General features: G+C 39.1%; 1 protein-coding gene across 13 annotated transcripts in view; it reads right to left on the reverse strand.

Moving 5' to 3' along the window:
- The window catches only part of LOC118165939 (integrator complex subunit 6-like), a 38,122-nt gene that overhangs the window by 594 nt on the left and 11,150 nt on the right, over positions 1-26,378 (reverse strand). The window contains exons 3-19 of one of the 13 annotated variants that reach the window (XM_035324361.1): positions 20,227-20,376; positions 19,434-19,523; positions 18,935-19,118; positions 17,984-18,112; positions 15,766-15,929; positions 14,549-14,701; positions 13,070-13,202; positions 7,909-8,003; positions 7,048-7,158; positions 5,258-5,473; positions 4,665-4,788; positions 4,097-4,239; positions 3,732-3,963; positions 2,650-3,042; positions 1,708-1,801; positions 1,258-1,304; positions 374-512 (exon numbers count right to left, since the gene is read on the reverse strand). In XM_035324361.1, the coding sequence (XP_035180252.1) occupies positions 493-512; positions 1,258-1,304; positions 1,708-1,801; positions 2,650-3,042; positions 3,732-3,963; positions 4,097-4,239; positions 4,665-4,788; positions 5,258-5,473; positions 7,048-7,158; positions 7,909-8,003; positions 13,070-13,202; positions 14,549-14,701; positions 15,766-15,929; positions 17,984-18,112; positions 18,935-19,118; positions 19,434-19,523; positions 20,227-20,376 (2,478 nt within the window). In that variant the 3' untranslated portion in view covers positions 374-492. Of the gene's footprint in view, positions 1-278; positions 556-778; positions 1,305-1,707; positions 1,802-2,509; positions 2,540-2,649; positions 3,043-3,731; positions 3,974-4,096; positions 4,240-4,664; positions 4,789-5,257; positions 5,474-7,047; positions 7,159-7,908; positions 8,004-12,795; positions 12,877-13,069; positions 13,203-14,548; positions 14,702-15,765; positions 15,930-17,983; positions 18,113-18,934; positions 19,119-19,433; positions 19,524-20,226; positions 20,377-26,378 lie in introns of those variants that run through there. The other 12 variants (XR_004750289.1, XR_004750288.1, XM_035324358.1 and 9 more) reach the window with 12 other exon arrangements.

Raw genomic sequence — 26,378 nt, forward strand, 5'->3', positions numbered from 1 at the left:
AACTCAGGTAACCAAGGATTTGGTAAACTGGAACTTGGTGCCTTTAACACTTTCACCTTGGAGCAAAAATGTACACCCTGCACAGGCTGAGCTGACTGATGGGGCAGGTGCTCCAGGGTACGTGCAATTGGGAGCTAAGTACAAACACATTCTGCAGCTACTACCATAAGTGGAGTTTGAGGGTGTGCAGACTGGTTTCACAAAAAATATTAGCAGTCTGTTGGTAACAGACAATTTGAGGAATTCAACGTTGCCCACTACAGACTCCTCAGATTAGCACTTATTAAAAATTAATAAAATGGTTTATTTTATATATACATATGTTCCAAAAAATTTATACAGTTAAAATATCAAATTAGTGATCTGGTAACAATACTGTTCAAAATAATCTCTTTTCTATGAACATTAAAATACACGTTTTTAAAAGCGTTTCCTTTTAGTGCTTCCAAAGCACAGCGTGTGCCAAGGCCACCTGAAGAATCTCCGTCCTCCTCACAGGATGAAAGAGAACTGAAGTCGGGGACCTGGGAAGCCTCAGGTGCACTTTCATAATGTCTGCAGACAAAACAGAAGAGAGTCTGAGGTAGATTGTTTAGTGACCATCAGGTGGTAACAGTCACAGGGCTGTCTTTAGCTTTCATTAACACAATAGCAGTTTCTTTACTCTCAATCTACACTGAATCTCAAGTTTAAAGGCATGGCTAGCAGTTCTCAGGAACAAGACCCTTGTCTCTGTGGTGGCAACATGCAATATTACCAGTGCAGGTGTTTCTGGGAGGTTTTTTTTTTGGGGGGGGGGAACACACGGGATCTCTCCACGATGCAGACAGTGTGTGCATTTGACAGTGCCCCATTTTAGTGCAATCTGCTGCCTATAGCACGTAAAATGTCTAATGACAGTGTTCAAATGAGTAAATTCTCATCACCTGCAGGAGGGGCAGCAATGGTTATTTTCTTCAGCCTGTTGAGCAAATAGCACCCTCCACAGGAAAAAAGCCACACCTTTCATAGCAAATCCTTAAGGTTATAGCCCAGCTTCTGCCGATAGAGGTTCGTAAAGTTAAAGCTCCACTGCTTCTTCTCAGACTCTGACAGTAAAATCACTTGACTGCCAAGATGGTGAGGGCAACAGCTACATCCTCTTCCACTCTTCTGTGGCACAGCAAACTCATTCCTGGTCCATATTCGTCTGGATGGTACACTATTATCTACTGTTGACATGATTAACTCTGTTGGGTAGGCTGTTGAACTCTAGTTCCTCTAGTATTCTCTCTAAGTGTTGTATTAAGACACGTTTTTTAAACCTAGGGAAGAGAAGGGAAGTAATTTCATTTTTTCTTCCAAAAATTACAGTTAAATAACTCAGTATTATTTTGCCATGACAAACAGTATTACCAGAGGCCCTCTGTTTCCAGCATGGAAGAGCTTCATTTATTTCTGACATCAGAATGGCAAATTTAATTTGATACAGCCATCTTTCCCCAACCCAGGCAAATTCTGGGTCTTTCTTCCATAACCACCCATCTTTCTATTTCACATTTCAACTCTAGGTAACGACCATTTACTCCAGAAAATACAATGGCAGTTTGACCACTAAAACTGTAATAATTTAAGTATGTCAAAACAAAGTACTTTTGGAAAAGATTAAGATTTATTATCATGAACAAAGTTAGCATTTAACTCTGAATCATTTATATCTATACAAACCTTGCTGCTTCCTTTATAGCAAATTCAATGAAATACTTCTGAATTTCCATAGGTCCTTGTACCTCCTCAAGAAGAGAGAAGATTTTTTCATAATCTTAAAGAAAAAAATCCACACAGGTATTAGAAATAGATCTTGCAAATGCATTTTCAATAAATCTTAACAGCCCATTTATTTTGGCTGTTTTATTTTTGTAACAGCGAAATTATTTTTCTTAACAGGAAAAACAACAAAACCTAGAGTTTCACATTTCTGTATACAGTAACGTACGTAAGACAAGAAAAAAGCCAGCATACCAATACTTTGAAGTGATATTGATTATCTGGTATTCAAATGTAGCGCTGAAGAATTCTGTTCTCTTAAAAGAGCAGTATCTAGAAACACCTGCCCTTGGAAAATGCAGGCTAGGTTTAATCAGCAGAGAAGCCTTGTATATCCATGAACACACTGCCATGATTAGCAGTTAATATAAATAAAGGGATACCAAGCCATGTTTCAACCTAGAGCTGTCATTTTTGAAAGCAGAGGTTTAAAATAATTCTTCTTTCTAAGATGACTAATCTATGTGGAGCATGAGCACAATAAATATGATTGTCTTGAATAAAGTTAAAAAAAAAAAAAAAGTAGTGCAAAAGAACGAATTGGACACATTAGATCTGAAACAATGGTATTTTTTCATTTGTTTCCGTATTTTCTTATCTGAACCAACAATGAAAATATTAGTGGTGCTGACTAAGCCTGCTTACGAATGCTACAGCAAGTATAGTGAGGATATAAAGTCAGACTGTGAATACACGTACTTACTTTCTGGTTCCTCCACTACTCATACACAAGTAATCAAAAATCATTCAAAATCTGAAGTTTTATTTTCAAAATAGATCCTCATTTCAAGAGAAGTCTTCTATAGCCCTAGCCCATTTTTAATATACTAATAATGAACTTACTTCTTCCAGGTTTGCGAACCTCTTTCATCACTCTAATTTTGATATCAGCATTGCTTCCCTCCAACATCGTAGGTGTTATTTTAAATGAATTTGGCACAGATTCAGAAGTAGACTCCATCACCCGTTTTTGGTCATCTCCAGCCACGCTGTAATTTAGAGGCCCTCGAACAAGTGCATTGGTACCAGGTTTATGATCCAAGCCATCTTCATTTAAGCAATTGAACTCATCAGGTAGAGAGTCTAAGTCATTGGGTAACATTTCGTCTTCTCCCATTACAGCTGGAACCGAAGAAGCCATTTGCACAGACAAGCCATCAATCTGCTTTTCCAGCAACTGACAATTTTCTGCTTTCTTCTCTCCACTACCATCTTGGACAACACTGTTACCAGTGTCTGAAAATTAAGAAGATGTTATCTTAGTACTGCATAATTGCAGTATCAAAAACTCAGAAGGAAATTATTCTGCATCCCTTCTTGTTTGAAGTACTGTGTACAGAATTACTCAGCACTGTCAGATCACTTCAGTAGTTTTATTCACCCTTAGACGCAACCAAAGGAATACCTCCTTTTGGACTGCTACTGTCTCATATGACTGTCTTGAAGTTATTTTCTGTAATCCCGTTTCAGTGTTATGACTTCCAGGTAAACTTAAGTTTCCCCTCCTTGCCCCAGTTCCAGCAATTTTTTCTTTTTACTCTGCTGCAACAGGTGGCTAAATTAGTATTTGTGAGAAATTAAAACACTTTTTTTTTAAAAAAAAAAAAAAACTTTCCTTCCCCACTTCTCCCTTCCCCACTATAGAATACACAAATGAGAACTAAAAGCTGAAATGAAATCCTTGCTACCTCCAAACCATCATGGTGAGAAAGGTTTTTTAAAAACAGTTCAAAATTATTGCTTGTTCAGGACTTCATTAGCTATAGCAACAGCCTGTTTGTCTAAGCCAACAAAAGAAATTCAGTCCTAATTAACTCTAAAACTTGTGTCCTTTTGAATTAACCTAGAAAGCACAGACCTTTTTTTGCACAGATATTTCCACTTATGACCACACAAGCTTCTATACTACAACAACTCCAACATACCTTTATTTGTTGGCATGCCTTTGAGGTTCAGATATGATGGAGATCCAGCAGCACAGGGTGGCCCTTTCCCACCAACATGGTTTGTCACAACAGGTGGTGACTGTGGCCGTCGCAGCAGTGGTGACATGCTACGCCTTCTCTTTAGTGATGCTGGAGTATTGGGCTCTCCAGGACGCTTGATCTTATTCTGAGGCCCAGCAACAAATTCGTCTGCTTCATCTATCATCATACCCTGGAAAAGACATTTTTTTTTAAACAAGTAAAAAATAATTGCCTCATCAATTCATCACTAGAGGAATTGCCTCTGTGTTACAATTCAGTTACTTTTCAAATAATGATACAGCAGATAGCAAGGCTTCTCCTACCTTCTTATCCTGTTTGAACGGATTGCCAAATGTGTGAAGCCTTTTTGGTTGATCTGGATCAATCTCCCGAAGGGGTGAAGGCATCATTTTCAAGTACTCCTGGTAATTTCCCATTTGAGCAACAGGAACGCTGTGAAGGCAGTCTGCAGCAGAACAAGGTATCTAAATTTAGTCTACCTTAAAACTAAAGAAATACAAGCCTCATATGCTTCCATTTCAAGTGTTAGCATTTAAGAACTAGAAATCACTATTTCTTCCCACTACAAAGGAAAAGCAAAAGGCAAATAAAGCCCCCCTTTCCTTTCACCATCCCTGTAAAACCATACACTGCATCCTGTTGTATAGGAAAGCTCACCCATTAAATTTATTTTTAAAATCCCAAGCACGCACAACATGTTTTGTGACAGAAGGCAGAAGTTTCATTCTTTTCCTTCAGAATCTAGGGAAGGACGACTGACCCAACAAATGATGCAAAGTCTACTTCCGCTCCCACACCGCGGACAGAAACACTACTTAGGTGAATTAAATAGCTGTACCAGACTGTTAATAGATAATTGTGGCCATTTACCTTCATCCTGCCCCACGATATGCCTGTGTGTTTTCAGAAGATTGGTTCTCATTCTAGTTAGCTGATCTAGAAGACTGCGACGGGGAATATCATATGCATTTCTGAATGCCTGTGGCTTCAAATCCTAGTTTTATAATAAAAAAGTAACTTTCAGTTAACCCACAAGTTCTCGTGCACAAAGAAATTACTCTATGAACTGTAATAATGTTAACTAATAAAAACTATTGTGAAACAACTTCAGATCTTCCTAACTGGATACAGCAGACTCAACCCTTTTCAACAAAACCTCATTCAGCATTATCTCTTTCAGCTTTATTCAAACTAACCAGGTTAACTCCTGGACTAACAATACGAGCTGTCTTTTGCAGAGGTTGTCACTTTCATCACCGTTGTCTTTGACTGTGGGATTTTCAAACTGTGTCCCAAAAGCATGTGCAAAAAATTGCATTTGCTCCTCTCACTGCTTATGCCTATGGTACATTCTTCACAATTCAGCAGATATACTTCCTTCCTTCTTCTACATTAAGTCCATAGAAGTTACCCATTTAAAACAGATCAACTGCTTAATCATGCAAGATCTCTATCCTGTTTACCTTGTTTAAGAGTCCTATGTGGAAGCCAGCAAATTCTTTAACATTCATTTCCGCCAGTCTCAGTGGAGATTCCCCAGTGATCCCTTGCAGCAGTTGCTTAAAATCCCTACTGTGTACCAAGGAGAGGCCACTGGAGTGATTTTTCACTTTTATTCCAATTTCTTGTGGAACTTTCTTACCCACTGAACCTATTATTCGTTCCGACTCTATTTTTGTCTAAAATGGAATCATATCGTGAGTTAAAGAATCAGCATGCATTGCAGATTTCCAGTACAAAACACATAGTACATGAACAGAATAAAACTACAGTTTAGTTCCCAACCACTCAACTACCTGCCCAGGGATATACAGTAGAATAAAATCCTCGTGCTAGCATATAGAAAAAATATTTAGCCAGTTATCTAAATTTATATGCCAGTAGGTGGTCTGTGAACATCCCTGATTTTGCTGCAAGTCTGTGACTTTCTTTATGTGCTCCTGAAAAATCGTCTTTAAAAGGAAAGAAATAATGACAGGTGTGATACCTTAGGTTACTGTCAAGCTACATCTAAAACCGTATTCAGATACAGTAACATCAGATTTCATTTTTGAAACAGTCTAAGTACCAAGGTTTGCAACAAGATGAACAGTAGTAGAACCTGCATGTAATTTACTTCATCGTGAAGTTTCTAAAAAGATGTTACTTCTCTAATTAACACAGGTTTCTTATTAATAGCTACAGATAATTCTACTGTATTAAGTTTTAAGTGAATTCAAAGCAAGATTTTTTAAACCACCTGCAATACCTCAAAAACACCACAGTGATTGCAACCCACTTCCCCCACATCTCATCTTCTACAGGATTTGCTTTATTATCTGTGGGAAACTCTGAATTTAAGGGCAGCAGGAGCACTACACAATTCTGGCACTGCTTGCCCCTGCATAGGAGCCTATAATGCATGCAACACATTTAAACTGTTTCACAGGTTGAGGAAGTCTGTGAAAACCACAGTAGCCATATCAAGCCATTCCAACTCCATATTGCAGATAATAGAGTTTGCATGTCATTACTGAAATACCACAGGAAGCTTTATATCTAAAAGATGCTCAGTCATTCTGAGGCTTTTGGAATGTAGTTTGTGCATTCTTTAAGGAGGAGGATCTTTTCTTTGTAATTTCTAAACGCTGCACTGCTTTGCTGCTGACTTCTAGATATTGAAATACTGTTACAGGAACTGTTCGTGCTAAGGAGGCATGGCTTTCAGAGTTACACCTCAAAGGGCATTCTTGACAAAGACAGAACGCCATGTAAGACTATTTCCCACCAGGTCACACAACACACGTAATGGATTTGACCTGAAGGAAACAGGGAGCTCAGATATAAATGAATTATGATCTTATTCCCCATGGCCAGGAATGTATACTGTTTGCAATGTACACACTGCCAAGGCATCCGTGGGAATAAATATGAAACTGAGAGCAAGCCTCTGACTTCAGCTGTGATGAATAATAGCAAGAGCAGTCATAAATCCAATTAGTGATAATCTTTGGAATTTAAAGGTCTAGCAGACACTTAAAATGTAGCTGAAATTCTCCTCACTCCCCTCCACCACTTACAGAAGGCACAATCACTGGCTATAAGGTCACTCTAGATTCATCTGCATTTGTTGTGGAACTGTTCACCCATCTATGATTATAATGTATACTGCACACCCAAATGAACTCCCACAGGGAATAACTGTGTTATAATGAGATTACCACAAACTAAATAATCAACGCACTTCTAATTGCAAAGGTTTTATCAATACTACCTGTTGGCTGAGTTTTTTAAGGTAAGAGATAACACTGTAACTAAGTCCACAATCTAAATTATCTGATATCAGATTTGGAGCTCCCATCATCCTTAGGGCTTTCTTTAATGGCTATAAGGAAAACAAAATACACAATAGTAAGAGAGTAAGTCTTTAAAAAAAAATTGTAAAAGATCAATTACAGGAAGCTAAGGCACATGGATTAGTGCTCTAGCTTTTCCACTTTTGGCAACTAAAATTCAAGTCTATTCAGATAACATGTGACATGAGTTTGGTTGTCTAACTAGCTTGCAATGGACATTATGCCACATTACCAAGACACCGCACAGCATGGTGCCACTGGCAATTTCCACTCAGAGGCTCAGTACCAGAATAGCCGGGATGATGCAAGTCCGTATTGAGGTGCATTGTCCAAGCTACACGTAAAAGGTGACATGGTTCCTCCCCCCCACCCTTTATCTGGCCCAGCCAGTTCTCTTAGCATGAGTTTTTCAAGTTCTAGCAGTTCACCCACATTAATAACCAAACAGATCTGCCTCTTCCTTACCAAGTTACAAAAATAAGGCCAAATTTGGTTACAATCTAAAGTGTACTAGATCAAAGCTCATTTAATATTTAACGAACTGAAAACATTTAATATTTTAATATCATTATTATTGCTCAATATTACTAGAAAAGTATTTATTTCATTAAAAAAAGATGGACCTGATCTACATACCTCTGCAAAACAGAATGTTTACTACCAAAATTTTCATCAAATTTACGTAAACAAAATTTACTAGGAAGAGGTATGATGCACAGGATTCTGGTCACACCAGCCATCATTACACCCAGGAGCACAAAATGAGAAAAGGAACATACCAGTAAGTAGTAAGGAGGCATTGTTTTTAAGTAGTTGTCAAAAGCCTGTCGCCACTTCAGATTTGGCTTAAGTTTGTGAACCTTAAACAAGTCATCTGCAACAAGGAAAACAACAAAAGAAGGTTTTGTTTATAGAGTCCCAGACCGTTACAATTAACCAAAATTCAACTGCCAAGTTTCCTCCCACTTTCCTTCTCCCTCCCCCCACCTCCCAATGGGGCTTCCCCACAAAAACTGGTCTTAACCTTAGGTTTGAAGGGCTTTGAATCCCCAGTCCTAGCTGTAGGAGATACTCCAGAACAATTCCTCATCACAGGTGAACTTATGAGAACACCAGACTTTAAAACTGCACACAACTACTAGTAACATGGTAGATGCAACAGATGTGCCTCTCTTGCATCATCTAAGACTCTCTGCATTAGCCAAACAACATTCACTTGGTTCCATTTCCATTTTCAGCTCAGCTGTCTTTTGTTCAACCTGTATGATGAATTCTGGTCTTCAATTTAAAAAAGTAACAATAATCAGAGCAGGGAATCCTTATGGCCATCTTTGCTGGACTCCGCTAGCAACGGCGAGCAGCTACCCCCAGCAGACAAGGGGTGCACCTTCAGCACCACTGCCTGCCTCTTGCCAGAGCAGCAAACTCTCCCACAGATGTAGATGAGTGAAGGTAATTAGCTACAAAAACTGCTGCCTGACAAGACAGGGGCAACCAGACAGATTATTTCCTTTGCAAAGTGTTTTAGAAATACCTTGTTCGCTCTAGAGGTGTGTATATTGCCATTTAGAAATCACTGAGTCGAAGCACATACTCATTTGCTGTGCATGCTGTAACAGCGATTTCTAAATATCAGAAGTGAACACAGTATCCTGCAATTAATCGTTTGAAATTATAAATTATCAACTCAGATCAAGCTTCTCCTTAGTTGGGCAATAACATGCTGGCAAAGTGAGGCTAGGGGAAGTTAAATACAGAACTGGAGAAAGGGATGTCCAAAAATCAACTGCGGAGAGCTGCAGGAGATGGAGATGCACACAGAGGAGGGTGCGAGAAAGACAGATGCAGCAAGGAAATTGTTTTCTCCAGATTGAGCTTTCAGGAAGATATATTTGGAGAAGAAAATTTGACTTGCATAGTATTCTGCACAAATGGAACAGATGTTAAGATACAATTTTCCAAGTTCTCATAGTCAAACCACACTTAATTACAGGTATTTTCTAATCTAAATTAATTCTGTATCATGTAAAAACCACACTACAGATGCTCTAGTTCTCTTTCCTGGCCTGAAGGAAGTGGGGTGCAGTTTGAGAGGACAAATTAGAACTCAATTTTACATCTCAATATGCTTAGCACTATTATCCAAAAGAGCCCATGGTAGTACCATGAGGCAAGTGGCAAACAGAAAATAATGTCCATTCTTATCTTATAAGCCCATTAGCTCTTTGTCGCAAAAAGGAAGATGAACTATACCTCCCTCACAAAATTAAAAATTAAAAATATCAGTCCTGTAAAATATTCAGTGTTAGAGCATCTTAATATTTTAAAGCTTATGAGTTGGCTCTGAGCACAGCTTGAACCTTCAACTCCTTAACAACAGTTTACTACTTGCTCAATTCTTCCTCCTCGGCTATATCTTCCAGCATATAGCCCCTTAAGTCTGACGGCACAGCCACTCTTAAATGGCACAGATTTTCATAATACATACTGGTTCAACCACCCATGGTTCTTAGTCTGCATCATGGCTGCAGTCCGAGAAATCAAATGCAGAAGCACCTCCCTCATCTTTGCTATCCAAATAAGAAGTTTTCAAATCTAAGTGGAGCTTCAGCAAAGATTTGTCTGTCTTATCTACAGAGAGCCTCCCCACAGCGTGAGCTTCCTTTAAAAGGAAGAAAGTCACAGTGATAAACATGGCCACAAGTCAAGAAGAACACCACCGTCACCATCTTACCTGCCTCTATAGCAAGAGTTTGACATGCACTGTCAACAGAGTGCAACACAGGCACTTGAAATGCACTCTTTCCACCGTGCACTGGGCTGCACATAACCATTTATATAAATAAGGAAACAAACATAACTCAGTTAACTAGTTCACTCATGGATTAAATCCAAACCTTTTGTAGATAAAATCCAAAAGCACTGAAATCATCTTTTCATAGTTTTAATCCAACCTATTGATTTTCTGGATAGTCCAGAAACCAGTACAATATTCTTTTCACTTCTAAACTCAGAGGGAGACAAAAGCACTGGATAACTGGGAAGATGGCAATAGAAACAACCAGTAAAGGGCCACAAGTTGTAGCAATTCCAAGAGAACAGGTAAAACTACAGACAGATCAGTTAATTTGTGCTCCAAATGCTCTTTATCCACTTCAAACTAACGTACAAAATGACCAAATCATGACAAGCCAAGACAGCAATACACAGCTTCAGTAACCAGTGCCACATAAGGGGACTTGATGCACCTTCAAACTCAGTGAACAAAAGGGAGAGAAAAAGTGTGCAAGAGAGAAGGGTCAGCAGGCAATTTTAGTAGTTTGGCAAGAGCCTAATTACCAGAACAGATCATTTGACATTCTAGTTGTGACTGTTTATACCATGTAACCAAAAAAAAAAAAAAAGTTGGAATTTTTTATTTTGGTCTTATCACTACCCATACTAAATTTCACCTGAACAAGTGTACCACCATTCCCTGAGCTTTCTGATGTCTCTGCACTAATAGACACGCCCATGTTTTAAGCAGTGGGAGACTCATGCTTTTACATTCAAGAAGAGCAATATTCTTCCCTGCAAAAAATCTAGCCTAAGTATAAGGAGCTACAACATAAAATAGTATCCAACACTAAAAAAGGTATCGTACTTTTTCCATTGGTACAAAATGTTTGGCCCTCCCTCCTAGTGCAGGAGCATCCTATGTTCACATTTGTGAGAAAGACAACCCTTGGTTTCCAAAATATGAAATCATTACTTGCAGGTTCGCTCAAGCAGCCTGTAAAATCATCAAAGGAAACGATCCATATTGCAGTCTTTCACAGGCAGCCATTTTCTAAATGCTCATCCTTCTGCATATTTAGATCCACACAGAAAGGCTATTCACCACCTTCTCATGGTATTTTCATCACAGCCGTTTCAATACTACTGCTGCTGACCCTCCCAGTGAATCATCACTCCTGTTGCCCAGCAGTATCATCAAATCTATAGAACGTGATACACAATTTGCCTCCTTCCATCATGGACCACAACTTGCTTCAGTTGGCTCAAGCATCACCTGCAATCTCCTTCATGCATACCTACCCTACCTTTTAGGACTGTCTCCTATACTCTTTACCAAAAATAGGATTAAGGCTTGCCCTGCTCAAGAATGCAGAAATACAGAAATGCACGGAAAAAAAAATCTTCAGCATCTTGTGATCTGTTCATAATGCTTGAACACACCTAAGTCACTCATAAGACAGTACAAATGATACAGTTGTGAGGTGTTTTTGACTTGTCTGAAAGAGACAAAAAAAGGAAGGGAGAGATCTATCCACGGTACTATACCAGGACAAGTCCCACTTCTCCAACACAGTATGGGCAGTAGCCGCTTGAACCTCAAATGGTGAACCAACACTGGTGGGCTGGATACGCTAAGTTTCTGCTGGGTTTGGAAGTTCTCACATCTTTTTTAACCTGGGTGAGAGTAATAGAAGGGGCCAGCTCCACTTTCAGGTTTAGGTATATTCCACAGAACTTCATTCCACCATGCCTTAGAGACCAAGGATAAACAAAGTTCTGGAACAAGATCTGAAGGTAACACTACATGTATGCTTTTGTGTTTACAACAAAGAATGCTGTGCATTCACATTCTAGAGAAAACATCCATTTTACAACTTGCACAATGTGGAAGCTCCATGTTCTCCTTTAAACAGCCTTCACAAATTTAAGATGTGTGATACCAGGCAGATGTGAGTGACCTGAAGAATAGCATTACACATACTGAAAAGGTGCTTTTTTCCAAAAAAAAAAAAAAAAAGCAGGAAGAGCTTTATAACCCTGCAAAAAAGGCAGGAGGAAGACATGAACTCCCAGGGAAGACATAGCAGAACTGCAAACAAACATCAAAAGAACATCAAAACAAATAGGGAAATTCTTTTAGAATCAGTAATGACTTTTCAGCAAGTGGACCTGCAGCAGTAATGCATTAGCCACCAGCTTACAGAAAATGCTAAATTAGTCTTGAAGGATCCTGCTTGCACACTTTACGACAACTGTTAGGCTACAAGGATGATTATGTAAGGCAGCCACCTTACCCAGCAAGCACAAATTTCTTTATTTGATTATGACCAGGATTAGGAAAAAGCAATCCCAAGTTGTTTTCCAGAACTAAATGCAACAATCTTGTGCAAGAAAGTAATAATCAAGTTTGTGTTCATTCTCTCCGATTTCCACTTCTATTTTCTATCTATATAAATTTTACTTTCTATCTATATTTATTTTTTATCTATATAAACAGAACAAAAAAGTCCTAGAGCATCTGCAACTAAAAGGTTTGGTAACATCCAAGAAACTCTCCTCTCTGCCATTATCTTTATGCCAAAACCCTAATAGACATAATTATTATGGCAGCTACTCACACAGCACCTTCTCATACTGTCTTTCCTGTAGAAAGTAGTTTATTGTGAGTATGAAAAACACTGGTTCTTTGGGCAGGGAAGAAATGTAGGCTGTTTCACTACTCTATTCCTTCTTACTCCTCTAAACAGCATCAGGGAATTCCCTCTTCCCAACACCCGTAACACTGAATCTGATCTTCCAGAAAAAAAAATTAGCTGCTACAAGAGCAACGGCAAAACCTGGATACACCACACCCTAAATGAGGGAAAAGAATGGAGGTTGAAGCTTACTCCAGGTTAAGGAAGAGGCTACGTGTCTAGGAGGTGAACAGCATCAAACATGCACTGGAAGCAGGTAGCTCTCCTCCTCTGCTGGAGAGAAAAAAAGGGAGAGGGGGTATGAAAATCCTCTCCTCCCAAATGATATTAAAGAGTTTGCAACATTCTCTACTCTCCATTCTCCGTTATTTCATAACGTCTCAAACTAAGGCAGAACACTAACCACTTTTTTCGTTTTTATTCTCAAGTAGCTGCATCAGCAGTCCAACATAAATTTATTACCTACCTAACAATGGAAGTAAAACAGGATAGTTGTAAGGCATCACAAAGAGGTTTACACAGGTTAGAGTAGTGCTTGCTTTTAAATACCCAAATGGATGGCCAAGTTCACTGTATTTTCCACTGCTACTCACAAATACCTGATAAAGAAAAAAATATATATATCACTATTGGAAGAACATGAAGAATACTAAGCATAGAACATTTTAAAAACAATCTGAATCTTACTGCATTAAGGCAACAAGTTATCAACATCAGGATGAGCATGCACTTACACTTCCCAGTCACAAAACGCAAACATGCAACATTTAGCATACTCCCAGTCAGTGTGGAAACGCTCTTCACAATATAATCCTTAGTGCTTTAGTGAGCCTACTTAAGTGATGCTCTGAAAAGATTTTGAAATTATTTGAAATAGGTTAAGGGACATCTGTGACGGTTATGTTAATAAACAATGCATTTGAAATTACTCTTCTGACCTGTAAAATAGCAGGACTAGAATTTACAACACTGATTAAAGGAAATCTAAAACTTCTTACACATACATATCAAGCATTACAAACAGGAATATGCAGGAATCACATCAAGTGTCCACACTCTTAATGTTGAGCCCATTTCCCTAGTATGCATGGGTCTGTTAAGCAGGTTGGAGAAGAAAAGCAGTTTTTCGAAAATAGCAGGAAAATTTAATAACAAGACTGTCTGGAATCCTTGGGCAAATAATCTATCTAAGAATGCTTTAAGGCCACTTTTGAAGTAAGTTTATTAGAAGTAACTTCAATTTTTCAATTAAAACTAACTTCAAAAATACATCTTATGCTTTCAGTTAAGTTTTAATATTTATTAGGCAAACAAAAATAGAAGATAGACTTCTAGTCCCATCCTTCTGGGTAAGATCCCACACTAATCAAACTCCTCTTGTACCCAATAAGCTACCCTTTACAAGAACAGCATTTAGAAGGGATTTACAAGCCTTATTTTATAGAGGACGCAAGAACATGTCACTTATCCAAAATCGCAAAAGAGCATGTGACAAAGGATTTCAACATCAGAACTTTGGCTTCTTCTAGGCCAATCTCATCAGCAGTTTCCATTCAATTCCCACTAGCAGTTTCAATTAGTGGAAATTGTTACCTAATCAACATCTGCAGCTATGATAGAAACTAGCATAGTTTCCCCAAAAGCAAATGAAAGCCTACAGAGAATTTCAATTTAGCCAAGAATGGAACCTGTGGGACGCATTTCTTAGCAAAATGAAATGGACCTAGAAACAGAATTAAATGAGATTACAAAGCCTGTAGAGGGATCACTCATTCTAACTCCTGATAATTCTATTAGGAAGAAGGTAACTGAAACCTGGACACATTTCTTCTCATCAACTGCAGAATCTCACACCAGACCCCAGCTCTCCAAGGCTTACACAAACTAAGGTACTACCACTTCAGGATACCCGTTTATTTGATTGTAGAAACGTAAGTGCAAATACCTGCCAGCAGGTATGGGGAGATTTTCGTTCCAAGATGTACTGTGTTAAGGGCGAAGGCTCAAGCTCATACTTGTCAAAAGGAAGCTTGTCTATTACCATTGGCTCACAATCAACACAGGAGAATCTCACAACAGGGTGAGCTGTGCGCGGAGGCTAAAAGGAAGTAGAGAAACACATCAATTATCTAGTATTTGTGGTAAACAAATCAACCCTCAGAAAACAAATTATTCATAAACATACATTTTACTATCTTGTAAGCTTAAACTTTCAACTTCCAATTTATTTCAAAAAAAGAAAGGGCACAAGTTCCTACAACAGAATATAAAGTAACGTATTATTTCTCTAACTTAATAACATACATGTGCACACAGGCACACACATTCTTCCCACCAATAGAAAAATAAGGTTAGCATTCCACTATTTATCTTGATATTTAGAAGCCTCCATGCCAGTCAACCTGTAGCACAGATGGGTTTAAAGAAAACTTCCAACTCTTTTTCTTAGCTTGATGTTCGCAGAATTAAAGATGTGAAACTGCTCACTTCACAAAGAATATCAAGATACTCCCTGTTGAATTTGATTTCTTTTCCTCTTGAATCATGGGGGGCGGGGTAACTGTATCTTGAGCACTTGCGAAGTTTAGAAAGAGAACATTCCTAACAAGAGAGATACCTAGAAAGCCTAGCAAGATAAGCCAAATGCATGATTGTTTCATTAAGAAAGGATGAATGAAGTTAATGATCTTTTTATCTCATTTTCTGAATGGATAACTCTTCTATTTCAGTTTTAATTCCTTCTGCGAGTGAAAGAAGAGTCCACATCTGAAGTACTAAGAAAAAATATGGTTGATCTATCCTCCTCATCAAAAACAAATACTCTGTGTTCCATCCAAAATAGATTTTATATCACAACTTTTAGTCAGAAGCTTTATATGATGTAATTCGGAGTTCAATTTCATAATCTTTTGAAGATTTTTTTAAACCAAACTAATCAAACATACACATGGAAGTAATGCTTCCAGATAAAAAAAGCAAAATAAAAATCACAGCATACAGTATCTACATTAGGTTATATTAGTCTGTGTTTAAAAGTTTTAACTATTCTTTTCAAGCAAAGACAGCTTGCATTAGCAAACACAGAAAGTCAAAAAGTACTTGATTATTAATTTTCAGTCTGTTTAATTAGGTGTAGAATCCTTTTTTCAGTTCTTGACTTACCAGTGTTGGTGAATTCTGATCAGGCCAAAAAGATTCTGGGATTGGCCAATGCCCAACAGGAACACCAGTTTTAGGGTTAGGCCGTACATAAATGAGTTTATGACAACTATGCCACGGTTGAGAAGCAAATGAATTGATGGGTCTGGATGAATCAACAAGTCCATCTAAAATTTAAACAAAGCAAAATAAAAAATAAAATAAAAAGCTACATGGCATGCATTTGTCTCCCCGCAAAATTTTTCTGTTAGCAACCAATAAGATGTTTCACTCCAACTGTTTCAAAGACACGGGATCTTCACATCAGTGGCTGAAAAAACTACGTAAAAACTTGTGTAGAACAGCATCATCTGAGAAAAAATGTACACATTTGCCCACATCCACCCTTCTGCTCCTGTGGCACAGCAATTAGCTCATTAGTGCAGCAGGGTACTTTCATATTATGGAAAATGTTATTTGGGTGTGCATATTCATCTAAGTTCAGTACTTTGACATACATCTGATACGCAACAGCAAGTCTATCATTTTCAGTTCTGCTGCACCTGTAGAGACTGATAATTTGCATTTGCAGTCTTTCTATACGGGATACAAAGCTCACTGGCTGGTGCGAAACTGAAAGTGAAGAAAAGTTTCATGAAGAAGTCAGATGCAGCTGGCAGGAGCAGCTTTTGTCACATTTTTAATTAGTAAGAGGTCACAAATCACTTAAACCCCACTGTCTACTGGGAAGAGCAGTGTTCTGGCAGTCCATCGTAATGTACCAGCACAGAATTCCTCCACACTGAGCACAAAGAAGTCTGCAGCAGTACAGAATCTCAGAATTATTTTCCAAAGACTGCACTTCAAGGCAAGTGACACAGAAGAGATCACGGATTTCAAGAATCTTTTTCATCTGAAGAACACTTTACTGCATTGCCCTGCTTTAAACAGCTGGCCAATAATACTGTGCAAAACACCTTTCAGACCTTTCAGTTACATACCACTTTTATTTCTCTGCATTGTATGTACAGTGATTTTTAAATTTGGTGAACAGCATCACATTTCTCTTTAGTTGAGGATTTCCACAGTTTATGTAAAGACAGAAGCTCTCCATCTTTTTGTGCATGTGTATTCACAGCACATTACCATTTAAAATGTGACAAAAGAAAAAAAAAAAAAAAAAAAAAAACATTTTCACCAGCTGTTTTGCCACATAAGAGAACATTTGTGCCAACAGAGACCCAAGAATCTGCTGAAGTGCTATCCTGCGAGGCCTTACAGGAAAGCCTTAAGCATACTTACAATAGAATGACATTATTAAGCAAAAAGAGAAAAAATATATACAAGGCAAGAAAAAGGTGATTAAAAAAAGAAAGGAAAGTAGGGGTAAAACTGGCTGTGCAAGGATGCTCGGGGACCCTAAAAGCTATTAAGCTTCTGACATTCCAGAAATATCCTAATTTCCTAAGTATTAACTGGTCAGCTCTCTCCTTCCTTTCAGCCATGAAATTCTGCAAATCCAAAAGATTTGTCCACATTAAGAATGCATTTTTCTATTCCGTTATGTACTTCACTTGCAGCTATCAAAATAATCCCTTGTTCTCTGCACTGAGTTTTTCACTTGCAGCTATCAACACTCAATTGAAGTTTACTGTGTTTGTGATCAATTAACAGAATGAAAATGTCCAGCAAATTCAGCGCTGAAATTACTTTAGAAATTATTAAGGACTCAAATACACTAGTCCCAAACTTAGTTCATTTCAAACAAAGTTTTGACAGCAGTAATTCAAACTTTATCACTTCTTACAAATATTCACGTCCCTCTGTTAATCCCTTCAGCCCTCCAAATAGAGTTTTAAAAAAGTGCCAGGAGAGCTAGTAGCAAGCAGGTAAATTATCCATTCAAGTGTGTGCAAACATACAGCACTTTTTAACTTACCGAGTTAAAATATAATGAAAAATATAGCTAAGACAAGGCTAAACCAACAACTCTAAAGTTATGAAAAGTACACCCATCGTGAATTGGGGTAATTAAAGAGAAATCAGAACTCTATCGCTGAAGCACATAAGCTCTATATAGCTTAATCACTTTTTTAGATTAGGCATCTGAGAAATCCTGTGCACTATAGTGAAAAACTAAAAGGAAGGAAATTGAAGACACTAAAGGGGATTTGCATGCATATACAACACTTTAAAAAAAAAAAAAAAAAAAAACATTAACAGGAACAAATGGTTACTGTACCTTCTCCAATAGGAGCTGGATCTGGTCCTGACTTTTCGAAGTTAATAACAACTCCACTTTGGACTTTCTGAACTAGAGATTCTAAACATTGATTCAACATTCTTTGTGTCCGAACACAGTAGGAACGACCTATACAAGATATCATTAAGATTACTCAGAGCTTGCTTTCATATTTTCCCTCTGTAATTTAAGGAAGACATTTTGTTATGTAAGCCATACTGCCTAGACTTTCAGCTTTATCTAAAATAATAGCAACAAGATTAGTAGTAGTTGATGTTAAATACTTTTCAAATGCAATGAAACCAAAGAAGAAAAAGAAAAAAAAGCTGCTTAGATTTTACTATTTCCTTAAAAAATAAAAAAGCCAGGAAAGCTAAATCAGGCTGGACCAAGGCCAGGTTTATAAGGGCCTTTAACAGCCTCCAATTTCACCAAATCTGCATGCCCTGTCTGCTTTTGGCTACCCAAACTTAATCAACTCCAGTACAACCCCAAACTTCTTCTCCCATGCAACACTTTCAAGCACCAATTTAACAAAAATTCTGATGAAGATTTTGACTCCAGAATTAATTTTAAGATCAAATTTAGCTTAATAGCCCTTTAGCAGAATTAAAATCCCTGTAATACAGCTCCACCTCAATTCAACATTTAAATAACAAATCTCGTGAGTGAGCAAGATGAACTTCTGGAAGGACAATCCAAGAAATTTTCAAATCTTTCCTATTAGCGCTTGAGCAAATGCTCTTAGAGCCACAAGATCTGAAATACGAATATGGTTTTATTTTAAAGTTCTTCTGTGCTACAGGAAACCAAGCTCAAGAAGCACCACACACATTCAGATGGACACAGAGTAATTAATATGAAGAAAAGCTAGGAAAGATTAATCAAGGGGAAATAAATGTTTTAAGGCAAATGACAAACGTAAGCCAAAGCAAAGTAATATCCAGTTACCTCCTGTAACTTCACACATCTGTGTGATAGCAGATTCATCAGTAGGCACACTCCCAAGCTGCTCTGGTTCAGCTGATGCAGCTCCGGGCAAACGCAGCACTAGAGCAAACAGTCTTTGATCCCAACGAAATGGTTCTTTGGTTAGTTCACTCCCAGGCAAAGGAGAATTCAAAGGAAGATGAAGCTGTTAAAGAAAAATTCAGGAGTATTTTCAAGTATTTGACAAGCCAACTAAAAAAATAATATCAAAATTTATCCATTACTCTGCAAAGGACCCCATTTCTCTTCTAACCACTAGTTCATCTGAGGCTATAGTTTGGAAATCCACATGGGCTATGAATTTAGGGGTTGGGCAACCACACCATAGCTAGTCGCTTTTCTCTGTAGAACAGGCTGACGGAACAGAGATACTCTTTGCAGGATAAAAACAATTAGCATTCATCTCAGCATAGTGCCAACTTGCAAGATCATGATTCGAAAGAATTTAATACAAGTTTACCTCCTCTTGAACTCCAGCTGTATTTGTCAGTTTGTTTCCATCTGTGATGGTAATCAAAATAGATGGCTCCAAAAAGAAGGGGTTCCTTCCCTAGAGACAAAAGCACAGGAATGCTAAGAGTAACCTTAACACTCAGTTGTAGATTATTGTCACTATAAAGTAAGCACTAAGATGAGCTATTTTTCAGAACAACCCTGAAGTTTACTTTCAACAGGTGTGGAACCACACAGAACTGTGTAACAAGTGCTACTCTGCACGTGCACACACAGGCATTCTAAACACATTTTTAGAATTACTAGTCTTTTTCCTCCTGTAATGGCTACAAACCCTTCTACTCCACAAAAGGAATAAATAAGTTAATACATAGCTACTCAGTGAACTCGGTAATCTATGGTAGCAGTGAGGCAAAAACAGAGTACTTTGAACTGGAACTTCTGAATGTGAGAAAAGGGAAAGGCAGGACAAACTACAGACAGAACAGAACTGAAAAGCAGATGTGCTGCCATCCAGTGTACATGCTCCAATGCAGCAACTGTACATCTATACTCTCTCTGGGTTATTTACATTACTGCTTTGTAGTTCAACAAGAAAAGAAGTGCTAGCGTATTTCATGGTATGCTCAGGAAATGTAAAAAGAAAAACAATTTACTATCAAGATTTAACACACAAGCTATCCAAAAGAACAATTATAAAACAGAAAAAGCAAAAAGATATACTTGAACCACCAAAATCCCCCCTACTATAATTGAGAAGCATACACAAATAAAAAGGAAGACTACGAAGAGATTGTTACCTGTCCATAGTTGTCTATTCCAGACACTAATCTATTGAGATTTAACAAGTCAAATGAAGATCTGAGTGCCTGACCAAGGGTTGTTAGTCCTGATGCCTGCAGATTTTTCAGTTCATTCATAAACGTTGCGTGGTTTTCTTTCCACCCGGCCTGTTACATAAAACAAAAAAGCTTTTCAGATTTGCAACAACTAGAACCAACTGTGAGTTGTCATTAACCTCCCTTCCCACCAATAAAAGGATATCCCTCATTATTCAGTGTTCCACACACCTAATCCATGTCTGCAGAACTTGATGTGAAATATACTTGATGTGAAATATACTGTATACATACCATGGGATACTCACAAAATACACACATTAAAGTGCTTGAAGAGCACTAAAGAGCAATGATAAAAGATACAAGCAGCAGCATCTTTGCTTCTTCTGCCTTATGCCCACCTCCCTTCCATCCTTTCCTCCACAAAGATTTGGGTCAGGTTTGCTTTCCTGAACCAAGTCAAGAATCGTATTAGTGCAGGGGGAGAAGAAAAATGCTGCACTGGGCAAAGGAAGGACAAAACTGGCTTAGCTTAATCGCCAAACTGCACTCAAAGTTCAAAGGCACCGTGCAGCGTGGGTTCAATCAGACAGGTCAGTGTCAATAAAACACCATCCGTTCCCTCACAACCGTGGCTTAACAAAATACAGCATCTCATCAGCTGGGCCACTGCAACTCCCCACGCATGCGCTTAGCCCAAGGCAAGCAACAAGTGCCAACGTGGGCTCCCTCTTTTGGAGAAGCGTTAACCATCTTTTACCTCCTCCCCCCAAAGTAAAACACCACCAAATCCCAACAAGATGTGTTATCCTAAAAAAAAATCTTTAATGAAAATTTGCAACTAACGAACAGTATCTCTAACTAATCTCAACTCTCAGGAAAACCCCCAGAGGTCACTGCCCTGGGAGTATTCAGCACTTGCTGTTCTGCCTGTCCCGAGGTCTCTGATGGCAAAGTACCCAAACGCACACTGAGTACCTCAGCTCAGAAAGCCCAGAGGGTTTCCAATCTCCAGATGACACGTCAGAGCATACAGCATCCCCTAACGAACAACTGCCATTCTTCAGATCCCCAACTTTGTCATTCTGGATGAGCTCTGTGCCAAGCTGGGGAGGGTTTCCCCACCCAAAATCCAGAATTTTTCCTTTAAATGAGCAATTACAAAAAACTTTTTGCATGCACTTTATAAACCCTTCAGTGCAATCAAAAACTGCTACGTTTGGTCTTGTACAAACCGGCTATCAAACGAGTCACGTTTCTTGGGAGCAGCCAGGTTGCAGTTCAAAAGGCGTTTTTCCATGCGACTGCTATTTGAGTTGCCTTACAGCAAAGACACATCAGGGAGTAAAACATTTACAAAGCAAACTCTATTCCTAGTCTACAACTCTAGATGGGAACTCTAATGAATTTAAGAGTTTATTTTCTAAATAAACAGTAACAGGCTTCACCGATATTTCAGGATTCTGCTATTTTCCCATTCTGAAAACATTTGCTCGGCTTCCGACTCCCACCGCGTTAGATCCAGCTGCAGTGCAGTCAGCTAACTGCCTGCCAAGCGGGCAACCAAGCAAGCTGAACATACAAGGAGGAGCTCATCACCAGTGGCTTGTCTTCGAAGGAAACTACTGTTCATTGTACCACCTCTCACAGGTTCTTCGAAGATAAACCAGAGGAGACCTGTACCATTCGAATAATACCAAGGAATTTTTAATTAAGTGTACAAGGACAAAGGCGACACTTCCTGGTTTCATACACGATTTTAAAATAAAGATAAGTTAACATACTACGTTCTCTAACCTAACCTTAAAACAAGTTGTTTTTGTTTGGTTTGTTTGTTTGCTTGTTTTGCTTTTATTAAAAACACCGGAGTTAATGACAAGAAGGCTTACTTCTGTAAAATGTGTCTCCCAGAAAGACTCTGGTCAATGTGGGTAATTAAACCCGTATTTCAGAGACAGAAACTAGAGCCCAAGGAACTCTATTTTCTCTTCTCCATGCATGCAGTAGAATCATTCTTAGGGCAAAACAAGGAGTCAGGTATGTAACACAGAGCATATGGATAACTAATTCAACAAAGCACTTTAAAGTGATTAAATAACAATCCTTCCTAAATTCAAAATACTACCACTGATGCTGCTTAGAAAAAAAAAAATTGCTTTTATGAAACACTACTTCCACTTGCCAGCAGAAATGCTAAGCAGCAATTTCAAAACAAACAAATAAAATCCACCACACACCAATGTTAAGACCACCAAACTCAAACATACCCAAAACACGTATCCTCTACAGGTCAGTAATTTTTAAGTCAAAACTAAGTATCAGTTATTTTAGTTGTTTATGAACCAATTATAACATGGAGTAATTTCTCATTATCTTCAACATTACACTCCCACTTAGGTTTACGCCCGGAGTTTATTAATAGCAATTTGAGCAGCCTTTATCTTGTTACCATGTTACTACGTTATCTTTTGGGAGTTTAGATGAACAAAGCAATTTTAGCCTCTATGTAAATACCAAAAAAACTTTCAAAGACAGCCTGGGGGAGGAAGACAACAAACCACCTCAAGTCCTATAAGCTAAAATCTCACCCCATTTCCTTATGTCAAGAAGAGGCAAAGATGTGGTGTCATGGAGCCTTCTGTGCTGCCCAGTGCAAGTTGGGGGCTCCACCTCCCTGAAGAGAAGAGGTGGAAGCCCTGAGACCTGAAGCCCTGAGACCTGGAAGCTGTTCCACCAGGAGCAGCAGCACGCTGCCTCCAGCTCCCAGCTTTGGCCTTTGCTAGCCATCACACCAAAACCTACCATACCTCAGAACTCTTTATGTTGTGGCTCAGTTTGCAGACAAATCTATGTCCTGCTCTGTTTCACCACACCACTCTAGCAGTGCTTCAGCAGCTTCAGAAAGCAGGTGAGGTCAAATGGCCTCTTTTGTCAGCAGACAGCCCCACATTATTTAGGATTCAGGCAAACACCAAAGTGAAAAACCTAGCAAAGAGGAGGTTTTATTTACCAGGACTAACAGCATCAAAAGGAATAGAGCTGAGCAGTGGAAGAAAACCTCATTCAGAAACAGTAACTTAAAGAGACCTTCAAAACACAGAAAAAAAACAGGAATATTTCAGTTGCAAGGGATGAGAAATAACATCTCATAAAATGCTTTAGTAAAGCAAAGCAAACTGCCTCCAATCATTTTGTAGCATGTTTCGGCCGTCCCGCAGGGGCAGAGCCAGCCACCCGGCATTAGACCACAAGAACCCCAGCACAAAGCACTCTCTCCTGGTTTCACCAGCTCCATGAATCCTGCGGAGCTGCTGCTTTGGAGCCTTCAGGCCTTCCTTCTCGTTGCTTTCACAGGAGGTGCCGCACCACAGAGCTGCAGAGTTTATCGCGCACGGGACGGCTTTCAGATCTCATTTATAAACTGTAACATTACCAAAAATAATATTCCAAGTCAGGAGACAATTTGCAATCTAGCATGCCAATCCCAACAGCCTGTGTTATAGTAACTACTCGGTATTTATTTAAACGTACAAATAGTTGCAGTTCTGCTCATGTTTCCCCAATAAGATACTGATTTTAGATACTACAACACATTTTAACGAAGTTTTGCAGTAATTCAAGGTATTGATTGCATCCATCTTAGGAAAACAGAGGCTAGCTCAGCATACCAAATCTGAGGCATGCTAGGCTGTCAGTGACATCCATTCGGAAAAAGTAAGGGAAGAAAGAAACTGGTGAAATCTGAAACCACTCCTGCTACGGAATTTCTAAGTGCCATGTAAAGAAGGTGAAACCAGCTGAATATTTTGCCTCCCAAGTCATTGAAATGATTAATTTTCTAGTTGCCTTTCTGTTCACTTAGTAACTTTGTGATCACCACTCAGATTTGTTCATGTCTGTGTAAGAATTATTTCTGTCCTGGGGAAAATAATTATTCTTTTTGACTCCCTCTAATGTCAGAAGTTGCTTCTCCAATTTTACCTCTTTTATCTCCTAAACACAGCCCCAGCACTGCTCAGTATGCTCTGCAGCAATGAATGCCCTCCCCTATATAATCTAAAGCTTCCCTGCCCCAGCTTCCCCTTGGAACGGGATTTCTCGCAAATACAATCTTCATTTTTCAAAACAGCAACACTGAGAACTGGTCAACCCCGTGTAGCTATGAGAGAATTTGCCAAAAGGGGAGAGGAGAAGAGGTCCTGGTACCGTTTGTCCCCCTTCTACACAAGGGGCAGGGTAACACTGCCAGTGCCTACACTACACCCCCTTTTTTTGGTTGGCATTCTGAGTATAGCAGCTAGAAAAAGTTCTCAGTGGAGGAGAGGTGCTCTGAAACATCCCGTGCCATTTTAACATTTAAAATCCCTAAAATAAGCCACTATCACACAACCTAATCACCTACCAATTTCGTTCTCTCAAACGTTTCTTTGCACTGAGCAAATGGGTTGGGACAAGCAAGAGCTCCAACCTAGAGGCATTACTTCGTCCAAATACAAAGGAATGCCACTGGAGGCAGCAGAGCTCGCAGGTTCTGCCTGTACCTCAGCTGCAGAACGGCTCTCCAGTTTCAGTACCTGTGTGCTCCAGTTACTTCTACGCAACCCACCGGTCCTGTCGCTGCACAGTACCAAACAGCCCTTAGTGAAGAGACTCGTAAGATCCATGCTTTTCCATTCTTGGCACAGGCAGCATGACAACGCCTGTCTTAGAGCAGAACACCTCCGCACCAAATGCCCGCAGCACGCAGGACTGAACCCAGCTCATTGCCGGGTGGCACCTCAGGTAGGGGTTTGGAACACAAGCAGCTGTTACCCCGGTGCTTCTTGGCAACAAACTACGACCGCAGAGCAAGGGGGGCAAAAAGACACACATGCCTTGGTTATCGAGCCAAGGCAGCTCATCTGTAGGTTTTCCCTTAAAAATAAATAAATATTAGACATGACCCTACTGCAGACACAGGAGAGACAAGCTCTGGTCACCCAGGTCACTGTTTGCCACAAGCCCCGCCTAGAAAAAACATCTTTTTACAACTTCTCATTGGAAGAGTATCTTAACTGATAGTAAGTTCACAAGTTTAACTCTTCTTCCATTAGCCCAAACAGCGTTCAGTTACAGTAAGTGTACAGAAGCGTCACTTGGTCCTTCTTACGTTAGGGCTACTGAGAAGCAGGTTAGTTTTAATGCTACTGCTGTGTACAGTAAGCAAGTTTTTTCTTCCTGTCAAGTTATTTCTGTTTTTGTAAGGCACTCAGACTGAAACTTAGTGGTCAAGTGCTTCTTTAAATACAAAGCAGACTTTTGACAGGCAACAATAGTCAACAGAATAAATCTACATAACATATGTATATATATAATATACCTAAGATGTCTCCAGGAGAGCAGAGAAGTATGAACTGTTTTAATACATCTTTACGAAAACAAGATACTCCAGTAGAGATTCATTTAATCCCATACAGTTGGCACGTTGTGATTTTTTTTTTTTAAATCAATGCTGTCCTTTGTCCTCTACCTCCATCCACTTCCAGGCACCACAGTTGTTCACTATTTACCTTGATATCACACACAATCCTTCCTTCCCTCCCCAGGTTTTCATTTTGTTTTCTCCCTTCCCAACTTGAAACAGTTTAAATGTAAGAAAAGACATGTTATTCACTGGCTGCATTTGGGCCAGCAGGCAATGCAGCACAAACAACAGGTGGTTTGCAGAACAACAGAGCTGTCTGTAATGAGATGACATCCACATTACTGCATTTCAGGGGTTTACTTCTGAATATATACACTTCAGCTATCCTATTGCATTGTCCCGTAGCCCTGTCATCACTCAGTAACTGAAGTGCATCTTCCAGTTTTGTTTCATCCCAAAGCAATCCCATTTTTACCCTCCAAGGCAGGTCTTCAAAGTGAACCAGGAGTCCCCCTCAGTCACACTTCTCAAATCCGAGCTCTCCTGTAGGTGCACCCATTTCAATGGAGGTGATTTCACCCATTTAAACGAGACTAACTCATTTACAAAGACAGACCGCACCAGCTTGTTTTCTAAAATATACGATATTAGTGAATACAAACAAGATCAAAACTGTACTTTAGTGCAATATTGTCAGGTGGTCAACTAC

This window comes from Oxyura jamaicensis, chromosome 4 (genome assembly GCF_011077185.1).
Source record: "Oxyura jamaicensis isolate SHBP4307 breed ruddy duck chromosome 4, BPBGC_Ojam_1.0, whole genome shotgun sequence".
Lineage (NCBI taxonomy): Eukaryota > Metazoa > Chordata > Aves > Anseriformes > Anatidae > Oxyura > Oxyura jamaicensis.